Below are 17,011 nucleotides of genomic sequence, written 5' to 3' on the forward strand. Positions count from 1 at the left end.
GTGGCACATGCCCCATGATCGCCTACACGTGTCATAATTATGATCGTTATGTCATGTCATGCTATGTTGTATTATGTTATGTCATATTTTGTCATACTATGCTATGTTGTACTACATTATGTCATATTATGTGATCTAAAATTCCACCCTTTAAAAGTTGAATAAGATCAACTCATTTAAGTAGTTGAAACACCATTTTTCACATCACCAACACAATGTTCTTCATCAGGATTGAAGACATTAGTCCCATTATGGACGCAACCTTCCTATTCATAGACTTCATTTACGTAGTAGCGGACTTGGATATCACAGAAGCTGGCTTCTCCCTAATGGCCTCAAACCCTTTCCTTCGCTACACTGCAACGCTCTACATTTCCAATGACTTCTGCCTCGACTATTCCCTCATGGATGAGCCTCACAGTGCCAGCATTTCCCTTCCATCCCTTCGTGATGCCATCACGGTTGACGGTGCCGCCCATTTTGACACAATGGCTATCAATCTTGAAGACCTCGATCAATTGACCCTTACATTCGAGACATTAAGTGAGTATCTATTAATACCCCACAACAACATTGCCAAGAACTAACAATCTTGTGTTCTTTACCTTTCAAGAACTCACTTTTTTTTTTTTTAATACTTTTTGTTTAATAGCACCTTCAGGGCATGAGCCTTACTTGCGTCAAAATTTGCGGCTATATTCACCTTCCGAACGGGAGGATTTCGGTATACCTATAACGACAAAATATTTCATCGTTAAATGCGAATGGTTTAGACACATCCTATCAGAACTACCTGTCTTCAACGACGATATAGGTAATATGACTATTCTTTACGCTTTCATGTCACTTTAAAAGAAACAAATTTTCCATCTTTTATTATTTAGTTGATTTTTCTCAAAAACAAAACTTTGGGACTTCCTCGTTGAAATAGCTTGTGATACTGAAAAAGCTTTCAACCCTGTCCGACCCCTTTACTTTTTCAAATATTTAAAATGTTATTTCGTAAAAGGCGTTCATGAGTTGGGTCAGGTTTTTTAGTCAAATCCAATTGTTTGAGTAGCAATTTTTTTTTTAACCACCATCAACAATAAATTTGAGAAACTCATTCATCAACTCAACTAGTAAAATTTTCATTTATTTTAATCCAACTCAACTCAAAAAGTTAAATTGATCGAATTTTTCGGGTCATTAATTATGCACGTTTTTATTAACTCGTCTTTCTGTCACAGTTTGTGTTACTCCAATGGCTTCACAAGTCATATTCTCGGTTGTATCTAAAGAGATTATTCTTACCGAAGAGGTACTATATTTTTAACGTGATTCTTAGTATATTCTCGTTCTAATTATGCCTATTAGAAAGCAGTTTTAAGCCTCAACGACAAATTAAAAATCTAATTCCAACTTCGAAGATCAAATGAATATGCTAGTTTTGAAATCGCAAGAACGAAATCGAAAGCTAAAAAGTAACTTGAAGAATGTTTTATTAATGTGTAAAATTGTTGGTTGATGCTACGCAGGCTGAACAATGTATAATTATGGGTTATGAAGAATGTGTTGATACTCAATTCCAAATTGTTCTTCAGCCAAGGATGTTTTTCCATAATTTGTCATTTGAAACGAGTGCACATGTATGGTTTCTTAGGACAATAAATTCTGGTAGCGCAATGCTTTTCCCTGTTGTTAGTTCATATGTTCAATATTTCATCCGTTTTCCTCCGACATGATATGCCCGAAAATTTTGTCTGAAAAATTATTCAATGAGATCACGGTGTATTGTAACGATCTTTCAGTAAACGTTAGATGTAAATCCAAGAATGTCGGTTGACTTTGTACCGTCAAACTTACGATAAAAAAAAAGTTAAGAATTTGTAACGAGTTGCTAGAATACGTCATCTTTCCGGTCATACCAACAACTTTTGGGTTCATAGCAACAACTTTTGGGCATTACAAATATGACAAAACATTGATTAGATCCAAGTCAACAGGCTACCACCAAGGAGATAATCGATTTGGCTACCACCGAGTCGACAGGCTACTTCTTCCATCCAATATTGATTAGAAAACTTTTTAAGAGCAACCGCCTTTGTCAACATATATGCAGGATTGTTAGTAGTTTCAATTTTTAATAAAGAAATGTATTTTTTATTAACAATTTCTCGAACAAAATAAAATCAAACATCAATATGTTTGATATGATCATGATGGATTTGGTTCTTCGACAAATAAATAGTACTCTGATTATCACAAAATACTTCTACACATTCTTGAGCAATATCAAGTCATCAACCAAACCATGCATCCAAATAGTTTCTTTAAAAACTTTAGTGACTGTTATATACTCTACTTCGGTGGTAAACAATGTAACAATAGATTACAATATTGAACGCTAACAAACAGGTCGACCAGTCTTAGTGATCGGATAATCAACAGTGGATCAACGCTTATTACTCTCCACTTGTCCCTTGGAAATAATCGACATGTCATAAACATACAAGACCAATACATAAACAAGCCATCATCATGTTACCATTCAAGGCCGGGAAAGAAAAAAAATCCTAATTTCATCCTTGGGAGAGTTCGCAAATTTTGGACCAAACTCAATCAAATATTTTTTTGTTCGAGATTTGTGAGTTCAAAACCAAAAGTTCATTTGTTATTCGAGTTCTTTGGTGTAAAACTCAACCTAATTTGTTTTTGTTCGAAGTTTGAAAAGGTAGAAACCCTAATTTTGTTCTCTAGAGAGATTTTTCTTTTTATTTTGCCAAGTTTGAAACAAAATATTGTTTTACTAGAGTTAAAACAATATTTTGTATAGAAGTTTGAAAAGGTAGAAACCCTAATTTTGGTCAACACCCTCTCTGGTAGCACAGCTTTCGAGCAACTTCCCACCTCGACTTGTATCTGAAAAAGGAAAAGAGAAGCGGGTGAGTATAAAAAATACTCAATAAGCAACCTATTTATGAACTCTTATCGCTTTCTTAACTTGTAAGTGACCACAAGCTTTTTTTAAAGGGCCTGGAAAGCTCTTCCCCGATATCATCTACTTAAGCAATTCCACGTCCACTATCAAGGTGGGTTTCTCACTAACGCACAGTAATGTCTCCTCATGTTGTCCCTCATCCCCTCTCAAGGAAAATTTATGGATCTTCACCCGTTCCTATGCACAATAACAATTTTACCCTACTTTTGTTCATCAGATCGTGACACCCTTACCCTAAACCCTAAACCCTAAACCCCTAAAGTAGTCTATATGTACACCTATAGAAGTCCTTCCAAACTTTTCGGTCTTCCCTCTAGCACACGGGGATCGGCCCTACGCATTGGGGACAAAGCATAGAGGTCCCTTTAGCTTGTCGTACCAGAGTGGTTCATCGTCAAAAGAAGAACAATGGGTTGTAGCATTTCCTATAAATGGATCATTGGGCTTTCTCGTCTAAAGACAGGGGTGAGCTTTTTCACTAGAACGAAGGACAATCGGCGATGAAGGAAGAGAAGGAGTAGGAGTAGGAGGACGAGCTAGCCTTCCCTTCTTTTTTTTTTATAAGTTTTCAACCATATACATACCAAAATCATAAAGAAAATAAATAATTTAACAATTGAGATAATTCACAAGAGCCAAGGAGGCAAAGGGATCCTATAAAAACCCTAAACCCAATTCAATTAGGAGAATGAATTGTGCTCAAACTTGAAAAGCAATAGAAACCACCACTCTTCACATTACCAACACAATGGTGTTCATGAGGATTCAAGACTTCAATCCCATAATGGACGCAATCTACCTATTCTCAAATTACATCAACCAAATAGCCAACTTATGCTTCTCACAATACAGCTTCTCCATGGTTACCTCACACCCTTCCCTTTCCTTCACTGTAAGGCTACACATTTTTGGCAACTTCTGCGTCAACTACTACGTCGATAACCCTTTCTCGACCAACGTTTCCCTTCAATACTTTCGCGATGCTACCGTTGCTGTCGCTGGAACAGGTTTTGATACCATCACTATGTCTCTTGATAACCCTTTTCAAGCCACGTTGATATCAGAGAATTCATGTGAGTATCTATTGTCAAGAAACAAGATTCTTGGTTTCTTTAGGTTTCAAGAACTCACTTGTTTTTTTTAACAGCTCCTTTAGGGCCTGTGCCAAAGTCCAAACTATGTTTGCCGCTATTTGCATTTATCCCAGCGGTGCAAGACGCTTCAGTTATAAGAGCTAGACATTTCAACGTTAAAGCTGAATGCTTTAATTACATCCTATACCATATACCTGTCTTCCCAGATACTCCAGGTAATATCACTCTTCTTTACTTTTTTGTATTTACGATCAAAAACAAATTTATTCCGATCGTTACCATCCTTTAAGACCAAACCCAATTATTTGGATTGTAAATTTTTTAAACACCAAGAAACGAAGTTTCTTAAACACCAAGAAACGAAATTTCTTAAACACAAAGAAACTCTTATGAAAATGTTTGGGTGGATCGTAAACTTTTAGAAACCCTAATGAAAATATTTGGGTGGATCGTAAATTTTTAGAAACCCTAATGAAAATATTTGGGTGGATCGTAAATTTTTAAACACCAAGAAACGAAATTTTTTAAACACGAAGAAACCCTAATGAAAATATTTGGGTGGATCGTAAATTTTTTAGAGACCCAGAAACGAAATTTTTTAAACATCAAGAAACTCCAAAGAAAATATGTGGGTGGATCGTAAATTTTTTCAAACACGAAGAAACCTAATAAAAATATTTGGGTTGAGTTTATTTGGGTTAGAATTTTTTAAAATCTAAAGAACCCTAATGAGCTCAAACCAATCTAACCATAAATACGTCGATAATCTAATCTAAACCATATAGGTCAGGTATTAAGAATCCCGACCCTCTACAATGGTGTTTAGTTGGGTTGAATTTTTAAAAATCTAAAGAACCCTAATGAACTCAAATCAATTGAACCATAAACACATTGATAACCTAATCTAAACCATACAGATCAGATTGATTGAGTTCTTCGAGTGATTGTACATGTTTCTATTAACTCGTTTTTGTATCACAGTTTATATTACTACAATGTTTTCACGAGTCACATTCTCAACTGCATCGCAGGAGTTTATGCTTACCGCAGAGGTATTATTTTTTTATCGAAATCTCAAGAACGAAACCGAAACTAAATTTAAAAAACTTGAAAATTAAATAGAAATAAAGTTTTAAAAGTTGAAGAACAATGGTATGCAGGCTGGACAATGTTCAACGGTGGGCTATGGACTTGAGCATACTCAGTTCCGAGTTCTTTTTAAGCCAAGGTTATTTTTCAGTAGTTTGCCATTAATAACAGGCAAATTTATAGGTTTTTATGGCACCACACTTTCTGGCTGCCTAATGGTTGTCCCAACTAATAGTCTATTGGTTTCATATCTCGTCCATTTTCTTCCGGTCTGACAAATTATTCAATGAGATCGGTCACTGTCCGATGTAGATCCGAAAATATGTCAATCTTACAGAAAATTCATCGATTCATTGTACCGTTTCTAAATCTTTCCATTTGTAGCAATAACTCTCGGGCCTTGCAAATATTACAAAATATTTGAATCTCGTCTTGATTTTTTAGGTCTTGTTTGATGGCGGTTTAGATTTTGGTTTCTGGGAATTATGTTGGGTTTCTTGTCGTTTCTTTACGATGAGTTTCGTCGTTAGTAATAAAATTTTTGAACTTCTAGCCAAATTCCAAAAGATAAAATGATTATAAATCGAAAACTTTGTTATTACGATTTTACCCTTCAAAATTTTCAGAGATACCAGTGATATATCAAATTATGTTCGATTTCTCGTCATTTATCTACAATAACCTCACCCGTGAAGGTAGTATTTATAAACTTAATTTTTAAATATAAAATGATTATAAATTAAAGACTTTGTTATTACAATTTTACCCTTCAAAATTTTTAGAAATACTAGTGATATATCAAATTATGTTGGGTTTCTCGTCATTTCTGTACAATAAGTTTCGTCGTTAGTAATAAAATCTTTGAATTTCTAACTGAATTCACACGTCAAACGTCAAAGTGTATTTATAAACTTAATTTGTAAGCCTAAAGAATTATAAATAAAGACTTCCACATTTAAATTTTAAAAATTATATTTATTGATAATAAATGGATAGAACTATTAGTACACATTTTAAAAATACAAACAAAGTATCATATCCGTCGTGATAGAACGAAGTACAGAAATAGCTCATCATTTCATATTTAAGAGGTCAACAATCGAACAGTAGAACTAAATAATATTTCAACTTGATATCAAATTAGTAACGATGTCACGAAAGACAAGTTTGGATGAACGTAACTCAATATTATATGCATAAGGTAGGTTGAAGATGAGTATAACTTTGAATGTTTTTTAATATCATTAGTAATAGTGACATTCAGCGATCAGCAAGGCTGATGAGGTGATGAACCACATCAGGATCTGCTAGAGTGCTAGTGTCTCCAACTTCATCCAGCTGCTTGGATGCAATTTTCCTTAGAATTCTTCTCATTATTTTACCGCTCCTTGTTTTTGGAAGTCCAGGCGCCCAATGGATTTTGTCGGGTGCTGCAAATGCTCCTATCTGAAAACAGATCAGAGACGACTTGTAACAGCCCAGGCTCACCGCTAGTAGATATTGTCATCTTTTTTGGACTTTCCCTTTCGGACTTCCTCTCAAGTTTTTAAAATGCGTCTGCTAGAGAGAGGTTTCTATACTCTTATAAAGAATGTTTCGTTCCCCTCTCCAGTCGATGTGGGATCTCACAATCCACCCCCTTCCAGAGCACAGTGTCTTTGCTGGCACTCGTTCCCCTCTCCGAAGATGTGGGGTCTCATAATCCACCCCCTTGGAGGCTCAACGTCCTCACTGGCACATTGCCCGATGTCTGGCTCTGATACCATTTGTAACAGCTCAAGCCCACCGCTAACAGATATTGTCATCCTCTTTGGGTTTTCCCTTCGGACTTCCTCTCGAGGTTTTTAAAACGCGTCTACTAGGGAGAGGTTTCCACATCCTCATAAACAATGTTTCGTTTCCCTCTCCAGCTGACGTGGGATCTTACAATCCATCCCCTTACGGGGCACAGTGTCCTTGCAGGCACTCGTTCCCCTCTCCGAAGATGTGGGATCTCACAATTCACCCCCTTGGAGGCCCAACGTTCTTGCTGGTACATCGCCTAATGTCTAGCTCTGATACCATTTGTAACAGCCTAAGCCCATAGCTAGCAAATATTGTCCTCTTTGGGTTTTCCCTTCTGGGATTCCCCTCGAGGTTTTCAAAAGCTAGGGAGAGGTTTCTTCACTCTTATAATGAATGTTTCGTTCCCGTCTCCAACTAATGTGGGATCTTACAATTCACTCCCCTCCGGGGCCAGCGAGCACTCGTTAAAAGGGTTATGAAATCTTGTGGTACACAAATAATGGACTGACCTGGTTTCTAACCGCGAGAATAAGGCTTTTCCTTAGCTCTTCACTATAAGAAACACCATCCACTAGAGTCACAAATGCATAAATCCCCTGACCTTTCACCTGCAACCTCACAATAAAATGATCATGTATTATACGGGCAAAAGCATATGTACCAAATAGATAAAGAAAATGTTTACCGCTAACAGATATTATCCATTTTGGCCCGTGATGTATCATCATCAGCCTCACGATTTTAAAATGCGTTTACTAAGGAGAGGTTTTCACACCGTTACAAGGAATGTTTCGTTACCCTCTCCAACTGATGTGGGATCTCGCAATCCACTCCCCTTGGGCCCAACGTCCTCTCTCGCACACTGGCCGGTGTCTGGCTCTGATACCATTTGTAACAGCCCAAATCAACCGCTAACAAATATTGTCCACTTTGGCCCATTACGTATCGTCGTCAGCCTCACAATTTTAAAACGTGTCTACTAGGGAAAGGTTTCCACACCCATATAAAAATGCTTCATTCCCCTCTCCAGTCGATGTGGGATCTCACAATCCACCCCCCTTGGGGCCCAACGTCCTTGTTGATACACCACCCAATGTCTGGCTCTGATACCATTTGTAATAGCTCAAGCCCACCGCTAGCAGATATTGTCCACTTTGGCCCATTACATATCACCATCAGCCTCACGGTTTTAAAATGCGTCTACTAGGGAGATCTTATAAGGAATGCTTCGTTACACTCTCCAACAAATGTGGGATCTCACAATCCACCCCTCTTAGGGTCCAACATCCTCGCTGGCACACCGTCCGATGTCTAGCTCTGATACCATTTGTAACAACCCAAGCCCACTGCTAATAAATATTTGTCCGTTACGTATCACCGTCAGCCTCACAGTTTTAAAACACGTCTACTAGGGAAAGGTTTCCACATCCATATAAAGAAATGCTTCGTTCCCCTCTCCAACCGACGTGGAATCTCACAAAAAAATTCAAACGCACCAAGCAAATGGGTTACGTCCATCATTTATGCTCATCGCCAACTAACAAATCGAAATCAACAAACCTACCTCGTGCTCGATACCAACTACAGCTGCTTCGGCACATTGGGGATGTGAAACTAAAGCAGATTCCACTTCTGCTGTGCCAATACGATGCCCACTGCAAAACATAATGATCATACCACAAAGATCCATGGATAGTTCTAACTATATGGCTTAAAGAAGAAACACCAACAAACCTGACATTGATAACATCATCAACTCTTCCAGTAAGCCAGTAGTATCCATCCTTATCCCTTGAAGATAGAGTACATTACTTAGTTTTTAAACTCAATGAGTTCGATGATCGGTACCATGACAGACATGAGATCGAGCGCCTTGATTTACCTGGTGCAGCCATCGCCAGTAAAGTAATAGCCAGGGAATGGCTTGAAGTAGGTTGTTTCATATCTTTCTTGATCATTGTAAAGAGTTCTAAATGCTGAAGGCCATGAGCTTTTCAAGCATAGATATCCACTGCATTCACCTTTAAGTTCATTACCTTTTTCATCCACCAGTATGGGCTGCATGATGCAAGAATGATCATATGTGGGGGTAAATTGTAAGGATCAAATGTTGAAAAGGTAGCTGCTCGTGTATGTTTACATACCTGAACTCCAAAAAAGGGAAAAGTAGCAGAGCCTGGCTTCTGAGGCCATGCGCCTGGTAATGGAGTTATCTGCCAGACAAAAATCTTAGTTACTTGCCACAAGAATGGTTTGAAATGAACACGGTTGCGATAAAAAAAGTAAAACGCGTTTGCTAGGGAGAGGTTTCCACACCCTTATAAGGAATGATTCGACTCCTCCAACCAATGTGGGATCTCACAATCTACCCCCTTAGGAGCCCAGCGTTCTTGCTGGCTCATTGCCCAATGTCTAACTCTGATACCATTTGTAACAAGTCAAGCCCACAACTAGCAGATATTGTCCTCTTCGGGCTTTCCTTCAAGGTTTTAAAACACGTCTACTAGGGAGAGGTTTCCACACTCTTATAAAGAATGATTCGTCTCCTCTCCAACCAATGTGGGATTTCACAATCCACCCCCTTGGGAGCCCAGCGTTCTCGCTGGCACATCGCCCGAAGTCTAACTCTGATACCATTTGTAATAGGTCAAGCCCACAACTAGCAGATATTGTCCTCTTTGGGCTTTCCCTTCTGGGCTTCCCTTTAAGGTTTTAAAACACGTATGCTAGGGAGAGGTTTACACACTCTTATAAGGAATGATTTGTCTCCTCTCTAACTAATGTGTGATTTCACAATCCATCCCCTTGGGAGCCCAGCGTTCTCACTGGCACATCGCCCGATGTTTGACTCTAATACCATTTGTAACAACTCAAGCCCATAACTAGCAGATATTGGCCTCTTTGGGCTTTCCCTTCTAGGCTTCGCTTCATGGTTTTAAAACACGTAGGAGAGGTTTCCACACCCTTATAAGAAATGATTCGTTCTCCTCTTCACACCCTTATAAGGGTAGTGAGATTCCACATCGGTTGGAGAGGGGAACGAAACATTATTTGTAAGGGTGTGGAAACCTCCCCTAGCAGACACGTTTTAAAAAACCTTGAGGGGAAGCCCAGAAAGAAAATCTCAAATAGGACAATATTAGTTAACAGTGAGGTTCGGCTCTTACAAATGGAACTCTCTTTGTAATTATTCTTTGTAGATAAACTTAACATAAATATGAGAAACTGATATTAAAATATTAGTTGTAAACATTTAAATGTAAACATCAATGGAATAATTATTAACCTAAAGGCTTATCAAAATATAATACCATAAGCCATTTCTTATGGTAAAAGAAATATATACCATGAAACCACCAGTTTCAGTTTGCCACCATGTGTCCGATATAGGACACCTCGACTCTCCAACGACATCGAAGAACCACCTACAAGAAATCAACGAGCATTTTACACATCTTTTAATCGAAACGAAACGAAAGTTGCCTTTGAGGCTAAAATATTAAGATAATTCGTGAATCAACAATCAGAGTTTGATTTAGACAAGTTCATGATATTCAAAGCCTTTAGAAGAAGAACGCTCTACTTATACAAGTCAAGGAGAGGAAATGACTCAAGATCCCGAGACATCGTAGTAGTCAAACCTCCATGCACTGGGATTGATTGGCTCGCCCACGCTTCCAAGAACCCGTAAGGATTTTCGGGAGTAGCGAGTAACATGCTGCAGGAAGAGGATTTTCTAGAGTAGTTAGCATACTATTTATGTAATATTTAATGAAGATCATGAGCAAAGTCTCATAGGGGCGTAGGAAGATTAGAACTCAAAGCTTAGCCATAATAAAAGCTAAATGTTATTGGGAAAGAAAGAATATAAGACAAAAAAAAGTAACCCAGGTGATCAAAGATTATAGAGATGCCTTTAAGACAAATATTTCCTCACATCGTGTAACGGCTCAAGCCTACTGATGGCAGATATTGTTCTCTTTGGGCTTTTCCTTTCAGACTTCTCCTCAAGGTTTTTAAAACGCGTCTACTAGAGAGAGGTTTCCACACCCTTATAAAGAATGATTCGTTCTTCTCTCCAACCGATGTGGGATCTCATAATTCACCCCCCTCTAGGGCCCAGCGTTCTTGCTGGCACTCGTTCTCTTCTCCAATTAATGTGGGACCTCCCAATTGGATTGTGAGATCCCACATCGATTGAGGAAAACGAAGTATTCTTTATAAGGGTGTGGAAACCTCTCCCTATCAGACGTATTTTAAAAACCTTGAGGGGAAACCCGAAAGGGAAAGCCCAAAGAGGACAATTTCTGCTAGCGGTTGGCTTGGGCCGTTACAAATGGTATTAAAGTCAGACACCGGGCGATGTGTCAGTGCGGAGGCTAACCCCGAAGGGGGTGGACACAAGGCGGTGTGCCAGCAAGGACGCTGGGCCCCGAAGGGGGGTGAATTGGAGGGTCCCACATCAATCGGAGAAGAGAACGAGTGCCAGCGATGACACTGGGCCCAAGGGGGGTGGATTGTGAGATCCCATATCGGTTGCATTGGAGAACAAAGTATTCTTTATAAGAGTGTGGAAACTTCTCTCTAGCATACGCGTTTTAAAAACTTCGAGGGGAAGCCCGAAAGAGAAAACCCAAAGAGAACAATATCTGCTAGCGGGGGGCTTCGGCCGTTACATCCTCATCTCCCAAGTATATTTTCTAAAGTACTTTCAACTTTTAACTTTCGAAATATCCGAAAAATGGAAAATACTAAAAAGGATTGATATTCACCTCCGCGAAATCACACGTTAGATGTTCTTATAATGTCGTCGACTCAACAATATTTGGGAATATAAGATTAGAACCACGACGTACCTCGTTCCCTTCACGCATGAGGGACCGTACTAATGTTGGAGCGGTATAGAATATTGTCACCGTATACTTATCAACTATGTCCCAACAACGTCCAGGATCGGGATAATTTGGGGCCTGCAGCAGGAAAGACAGTTTTTTGTCAAAACTTCGAATCATTTTGTAGGTGCAAACAGAACATATGTAATGTTAGCAAGTAGAAACAAGCATACAACATATAATGACTCCGAACACTCCGACCAAAACTGAGCATTTTTACTTGTGATATCCCACGTCGGTTGGGGAGGAGAACGAAATACCCTTTATAAGGGTGTGGAAACCTCTCCCTAGCAGACGCGTTTTAAAAACCTTGAAGGGAAGCCCGAAAGGGAAAGAAAGAGGACAATATCTGTTAGCAGTGGGCTTGGGCCGTTACAAATGGTTTCAAAGCCAGACACCGGGCGATGTGCCAGCGAGGAGGCTGTTCCCCGAAGGGGGTAGACACGATGTGGTGTGCCAGTAAGGACGCTGGGCCCCAAAGGTGGGTGGATTTGGTGGGATCTCACATCGATTGGAGAAAGGAACGAGTGCCAACAAGGATGCTGGGACCTGAAGGGGAGTGGATTGTGAGATCCCACATCGGTTGGGAGGAGAATGGAACACCCTTTATAAGGGTGTGAAAAGTTCTCCCTAACAGACGCGTTTTAAAAACTTTGAGGGGAAGCCTGAAAGAGAAAGTCTAAAGAGGACAATATCTGCTAGCGATGGGCTTGAGCCGTGACATAAAGAAATTCACAGTACTCTCCAAAGCCTAGCCCACCATGGAACCAAACCTTAGCCCAGAATGGCTCTGCCATCTCGCACGAACCGAGGTTGTCTTACATTCATTTTAAAAAGCACTACACTTTAGTTTGGCTAGCGTGTCTATATCCGACAAACACTTCGACACTCGTTAGACACAAATTGCAAACATCAAAGGAAAAAGCAAAATGAAATGGTCAATCATTACCCCTTCAAAAACAACAACACTAGCTCCATTGAGTAAAGGTCCATACGTGACATAACTATGCCCAGTGATCCAACCACAGTCAGCTGTACACCTAAAATCAGGCGAACGATACGTCGTGAAACCGTAAATATAAATAAACGTCGAAGCACGTTACAGTTGATCTAAGTTTCGAAAATACCAGTACACATCGGTCGGTTTGTAATCAAATGCATACTTGAATGTCGTTGCTGTATACACCATGTATCCTCCAGTTGTATGAAGAACACCCTACAAAACTCGAACTATAATTGTTCGGATCAAAGTAGAAAAGAAGCTCTAAATGATGGAAAAGGTTTACCTTTGGCTTTCCTGTACTCCCGCTAGTATAAAGCAGGAAAAGTGGATCCTCTGCATCAACCCACTCCACTGTACATGTGGTTGGATATGTTGAGACAGCATCCTGCAGACATTACAACCAATCGAGTACAGCATTCAGTTCATTTCCAGATTCATAGGGACGGTTACGCGATACGTCTTTTCATATTCGTGTTTTCTTTAACCCTATGCTATCAACCTAGCCATTCTCGCTAGTTGCTTTAAGAGGTCTCCCCACATACGTCGAGAATACCAAGTAGATCGGTAACTACAGGTTTCCCTCGTCTTGTGAGGGAGGGAGGGTTCTGGGATATCTCGAGGCCCTTTTTTGTATATTTCATCATTAGTGGTAGAACGACCATTAAGAAAATATATGTATAAATGTACAATTGGTTATCCATGTTGATAGCATGCAGCAAATACATATATCAACAGGAAACAAGGGGCATTGAACAGAACATAATATTTGATATTTCTGAAAATTATTAGCATGAAGTAGGATATGCAAACCTGCCACCATATATCCCTCCCTTCCTTCCATTTAGTGGATTCTCTCTTTAGCGCTGACTCGTTCTCGTACGTAAGGCACGTTGCTGCAGGAAGAGATGAAAGAGGTTACAAGGAAGAAATGTGTAACTGATAGGCCTAAGCCCACTATTAGCAGATATTGTCCTCTTTGGGTTTTCGCTCTTGGGCTTCCCGTTGAGGTTTTTAAAACGCGTCTACTAGGGAGAGGTTTCCACACCCTTATAAAGAATGTTTCGTTCTCCTCTCCAACCGATGTGATATCTTAGAATCCATCCCCCTTCGAGGCCCAACGTCCTCGTTGGCACTCGTTTCCTTCTCCAATCGATGTGGGACTCCAATCACCCCCCCTTCAAGGCCCAGCATCCTTTTTGGCACACCGCCTCACGTCCATCCCCTTTCGAAGCTCAGTCTCCTCGCTAGAACATCGCCTAGTGTCTGACTCTGATACCATTTGTAACAGCCCAAGCCCACCACTAGCAGATATTATCCTCTTTGGGTTTTTCCTTTCGGGCTTCCCCTCAAGGTTTTTAAAATGCATCTACTAGGGAGAGGTTTCCACATCCTCATAAAGAATATTTCGTTCTCCTCCCCAACTGATGTGAGATATCATAATCCACCCCCTTTTGAGGCCCAGCGTCCTCACTGGCACTCGTTCCCTTCTCCAATCGATGTGGGAGCCCCAACCACCCCCAAGGCCCAACGTCCTTTCTGGCACACCACCTCATGTCCACCCCTTTTCAGGGCTCAGCCTCCTCACTGGCACATCGTCCGGTATCTGACTCTGATACCATTTGTAACAGCCCACGCCCACTGCTAGCAGATATTATCCTTTCTGGGCTTTCCCTTTCGGGCTTCCCCTCAACGTTTTTAAAACACATCTACTAGGGAGAGGTTTCCACACCCTTGTAAAGCATGTCTCATTCTCCTCCCCAACCAATATGAAATCTCATAAAATGTCATTGTCAAGGTTACAATGATTCTAATGCATACAAAACAAAGCCGAATACGAAGAGAAAATTACAATTTCAACAAAGAAATATCATAGCAAAGTTTCATAAACACAAAGCAAACACATACAGAAAGTATAATTATAACAACAACAGTAAACTTCCAAAGTTCCCACCTACAGAGACTCCATTTTGTGCTGAATCTGTGAGAGCAACATCCACAATGTCTTTAAGAAGGATAACTTTAGAACCCCTTTTAACAGCATTGCAAGTAATCACAATTTTTGGTTTACAATCTATGATTCTTTGAGCAAGAGATTCTGAAGAAAACCCCCCAAAAACAACCTGAAATAATAAAGAAAATCAAAGAGAATTCGAGGTAGGTGGACAAGGAGTAAAGTTGATGAGTACCGAATGTATAGCACCAATTCTAGCACAGGCAAGCATGGCGATTGGAAGCTCCATTAGCATGGGCATATAGATCACAACAGCATCACCTTTCCTGACTCCATTAGCTTTCAAGAAGCTTGCTAGCTTTGGCAGATGGATAAGCTCAAAGTCAGACCAAAAGAGGCATTAAAATTTGTGGGTTGTTCGAGTTTATGAAGAAACAAGGAGTTTACAATAACCTGACAAACTTTGTTTAGAAGGTGAGTGTAAGTTAAGGAGCTATCAAAACCAGGCTCGTTTCCTTCCCAGTAGAGAGCAACCTTTTGCCCAAGTCCAGCTTCAATGTTTCTATCAAGACAGTTGTAACAAATGTTGGTGATTCCACCTTTGAACCACTGGTCGGGATGGAGAAGTATTAGAAGGAGAAAGAGAAATGAGTGATCTTTTTGTTCTAATTAATGATAAAAGAAAGGTAAACGAAACCAGGAATATATGTAACAGCCTAAGGCCACCGCTAGTAGATATTGTCTTTTTTTGTCTATTAATGAGAGGTTTCCACGCCCTTATAAAGGATGTTTCGTTCTCCTCCCCAACCGATGTGGGATCTCACAATCCACCCCGACTCTGTCTGCTAGGGAGAGGGTTTCCACACCCTTATAAAGAATGTTTCATTCTCCTACCCAGTTAATGTGGGATTACACACCCCGACCCCGTCTGCTAGGGAGAGGTTTCCACACCCTTATAAAGAATGTTTCGTTCTCCTCCCCAACAGATGTGGGACCTCACAATCCACTTTCACACCCTTATAAAGAATGCTTCATTCTCCTCCCCAACCGATGTGGGATCTCACAATCCACCCCTACAAGGTCTAAAGTCCTTGCTGGCACACCGCCTCGTATCCACCCCATTCGGGGCTCAACTTCCTTATTGACACATCGCTCGGTGTCTAGCTCTAATACCATTTGTAACAGCTCAAGCCCACCGCTAGTAGATATTGTCCTCAGTAAGCTTTTCCTCAACGTTTTTAAAACACATCTAGTACTAGGAAGAGATTTTCACACCCTTGTAAAAAACGTTTCGTTCTCCTTCCGAACTGACATGGATCTCACACTAAACAAGCCAGAAAGCAAAGATCATGAGAATTGAGGCTCACCTCTATCTTGATTTCACCTCTCCGGACATCAAGATTCTCAGAGTAGACTTTCTGATCCCATTTCTGTTTCCAAAAGAACTCAGAAGCCGCAATATCGGACCAAAATCCAGAAGGGTCATCAATGGACCTATTGTACATCTCCAAATACTAACAGAGTAATAGATTCAACACAAGCAAAGCAAACCCAGATGAGATCATGCACAAAAACGAATCAATGATAATGAAATTAAGAGAAATGAACCTGATCGTGGGAGGAAATACAAGCACGGGAAGAGAATTGATGATCCGGTATAATGAGATGATCATCTTGGGTATCAGCAGACTCCCCAATGGCAGTGGCATTGAGCAGAGGTATCTTACGGGAGTTAGCCAATGGATCCATGGATGCTATCACATTCCGGAAACCCATGTCGGCCATCGCCTTGTCGGCCCTGATTTTGACAGAGGAAGTAATAAAGAAGAAGAACTATTGACAATGGTAGCGGAAGGGATGAAGAAAATGAGGAACACATCCGAATGGCAACGGTTTCTCAAATAATTAAGGGCTTTTGAGCGGTTTGGTCTCTATGGCGGAACCAATTACGAGTCCTGCCGATTATCTGACGCGCCGGCTTGAACCATTCGTTTGGGGGAGCCTGACCGTACTGCCGGTTTGAAATCGAGCACGACTCAGCTGTCACTTTTGGGTAATCAATCGGCTTCGTATACCCAAAATAGAACAGACAAAAATGGAAACAAGACACAGGACAAAAAGTTGTATGTTTTATTGGACATATTACTCGATGAGAACCACGTTTTTTTTTTTTTTTTTTTTTTTTTTTTTTTTTTTTTTTTTTTTTTTTTTTTTTTT

At 40.1% G+C, this 17,011-nt stretch overlaps 3 protein-coding genes across 3 annotated transcripts; 2 read left to right on the plus strand and 1 right to left on the minus strand.

The window, feature by feature from the left end:
* The first annotated feature begins 251 nt into the window (after positions 1–251).
* LOC111435271 lies at positions 252–1,724 on the plus strand. Its single transcript, XM_023072705.1, has 4 exons — positions 252–543; positions 653–814; positions 1,230–1,300; positions 1,518–1,724. Exons 1-4 carry the CDS (start codon positions 252–254, stop codon positions 1,722–1,724), a joined length of 732 nt encoding a protein of 243 aa, XP_022928473.1.
* A 2,049-nt stretch (positions 1,725–3,773) lies between these two features.
* Positions 3,774–5,575, plus strand: LOC111435293. The gene is made up of 4 exons (XM_023072739.1): positions 3,774–4,053; positions 4,128–4,289; positions 5,056–5,126; positions 5,235–5,575. Exons 1-4 carry the CDS (start codon positions 3,840–3,842, stop codon positions 5,436–5,438), a joined length of 651 nt encoding a protein of 216 aa, XP_022928507.1. The 5' UTR covers positions 3,774–3,839; the 3' UTR covers positions 5,439–5,575.
* A 646-nt stretch (positions 5,576–6,221) lies between these two features.
* Positions 6,222–16,850, minus strand: LOC111435195 (acetyl-coenzyme A synthetase, chloroplastic/glyoxysomal-like). The gene is made up of 18 exons (XM_023072570.1): positions 16,403–16,850; positions 16,162–16,308; positions 15,248–15,403; positions 15,030–15,152; positions 14,795–14,963; positions 13,654–13,736; positions 13,127–13,228; positions 12,968–13,056; positions 12,790–12,880; positions 11,805–11,918; positions 10,590–10,666; positions 10,295–10,373; positions 9,093–9,161; positions 8,831–9,006; positions 8,683–8,739; positions 8,513–8,603; positions 7,458–7,556; positions 6,222–6,609 (listed from the first exon to the last, which is right to left on the minus strand). Exons 1-18 carry the CDS (start codon positions 16,577–16,579, stop codon positions 6,424–6,426), a joined length of 2,085 nt encoding a protein of 694 aa, XP_022928338.1. The 5' UTR covers positions 16,580–16,850; the 3' UTR covers positions 6,222–6,423.
* Between the last annotated feature and the right edge of the window lie 161 nt (positions 16,851–17,011).

Source organism: Cucurbita moschata, unplaced genomic scaffold (genome assembly GCF_002738365.1).
Source record: "Cucurbita moschata cultivar Rifu unplaced genomic scaffold, Cmos_1.0 Cmo_Scf00048, whole genome shotgun sequence".
Taxonomy (NCBI): Eukaryota; Viridiplantae; Streptophyta; class Magnoliopsida; order Cucurbitales; family Cucurbitaceae; genus Cucurbita; species Cucurbita moschata.

Excerpts from the sequence above, each read along its gene's own strand:
- LOC111435195 (XM_023072570.1), bottom strand. The coding sequence starts at position 16,579 with ATGGCCGACATGGGTTTCCGGAATGTGATAGCATCCATGGATCCATTG. Across the intron at positions 16,309-16,402 it reads GTATTTCCTCCCACGATCAG|TATTTGGAGATGTACAATAG; the intron begins GTTCATTTCTCT and ends TTACTCTGTTAG. Across the intron at positions 15,153-15,247 it reads TTCTAAACAAAGTTTGTCAG|CTAGCAAGCTTCTTGAAAGC; the intron begins GTTATTGTAAAC and ends CATCTGCCAAAG.
- LOC111435271 (XM_023072705.1), top strand. The coding sequence starts at position 252 with ATGGACGCAACCTTCCTATTCATAGACTTCATTTACGTAGTAGCGGAC. Across the intron at positions 815-1,229 it reads TGTCTTCAACGACGATATAG|TTTGTGTTACTCCAATGGCT; the intron begins GTAATATGACTA and ends TTTCTGTCACAG. Across the intron at positions 1,301-1,517 it reads AGATTATTCTTACCGAAGAG|GCTGAACAATGTATAATTAT; the intron begins GTACTATATTTT and ends GATGCTACGCAG.
- LOC111435293 (XM_023072739.1), top strand. The coding sequence starts at position 3,840 with ATGGTTACCTCACACCCTTCCCTTTCCTTCACTGTAAGGCTACACATT. Across the intron at positions 4,290-5,055 it reads TGTCTTCCCAGATACTCCAG|TTTATATTACTACAATGTTT; the intron begins GTAATATCACTC and ends TTTGTATCACAG. Across the intron at positions 5,127-5,234 it reads AGTTTATGCTTACCGCAGAG|GCTGGACAATGTTCAACGGT; the intron begins GTATTATTTTTT and ends AATGGTATGCAG.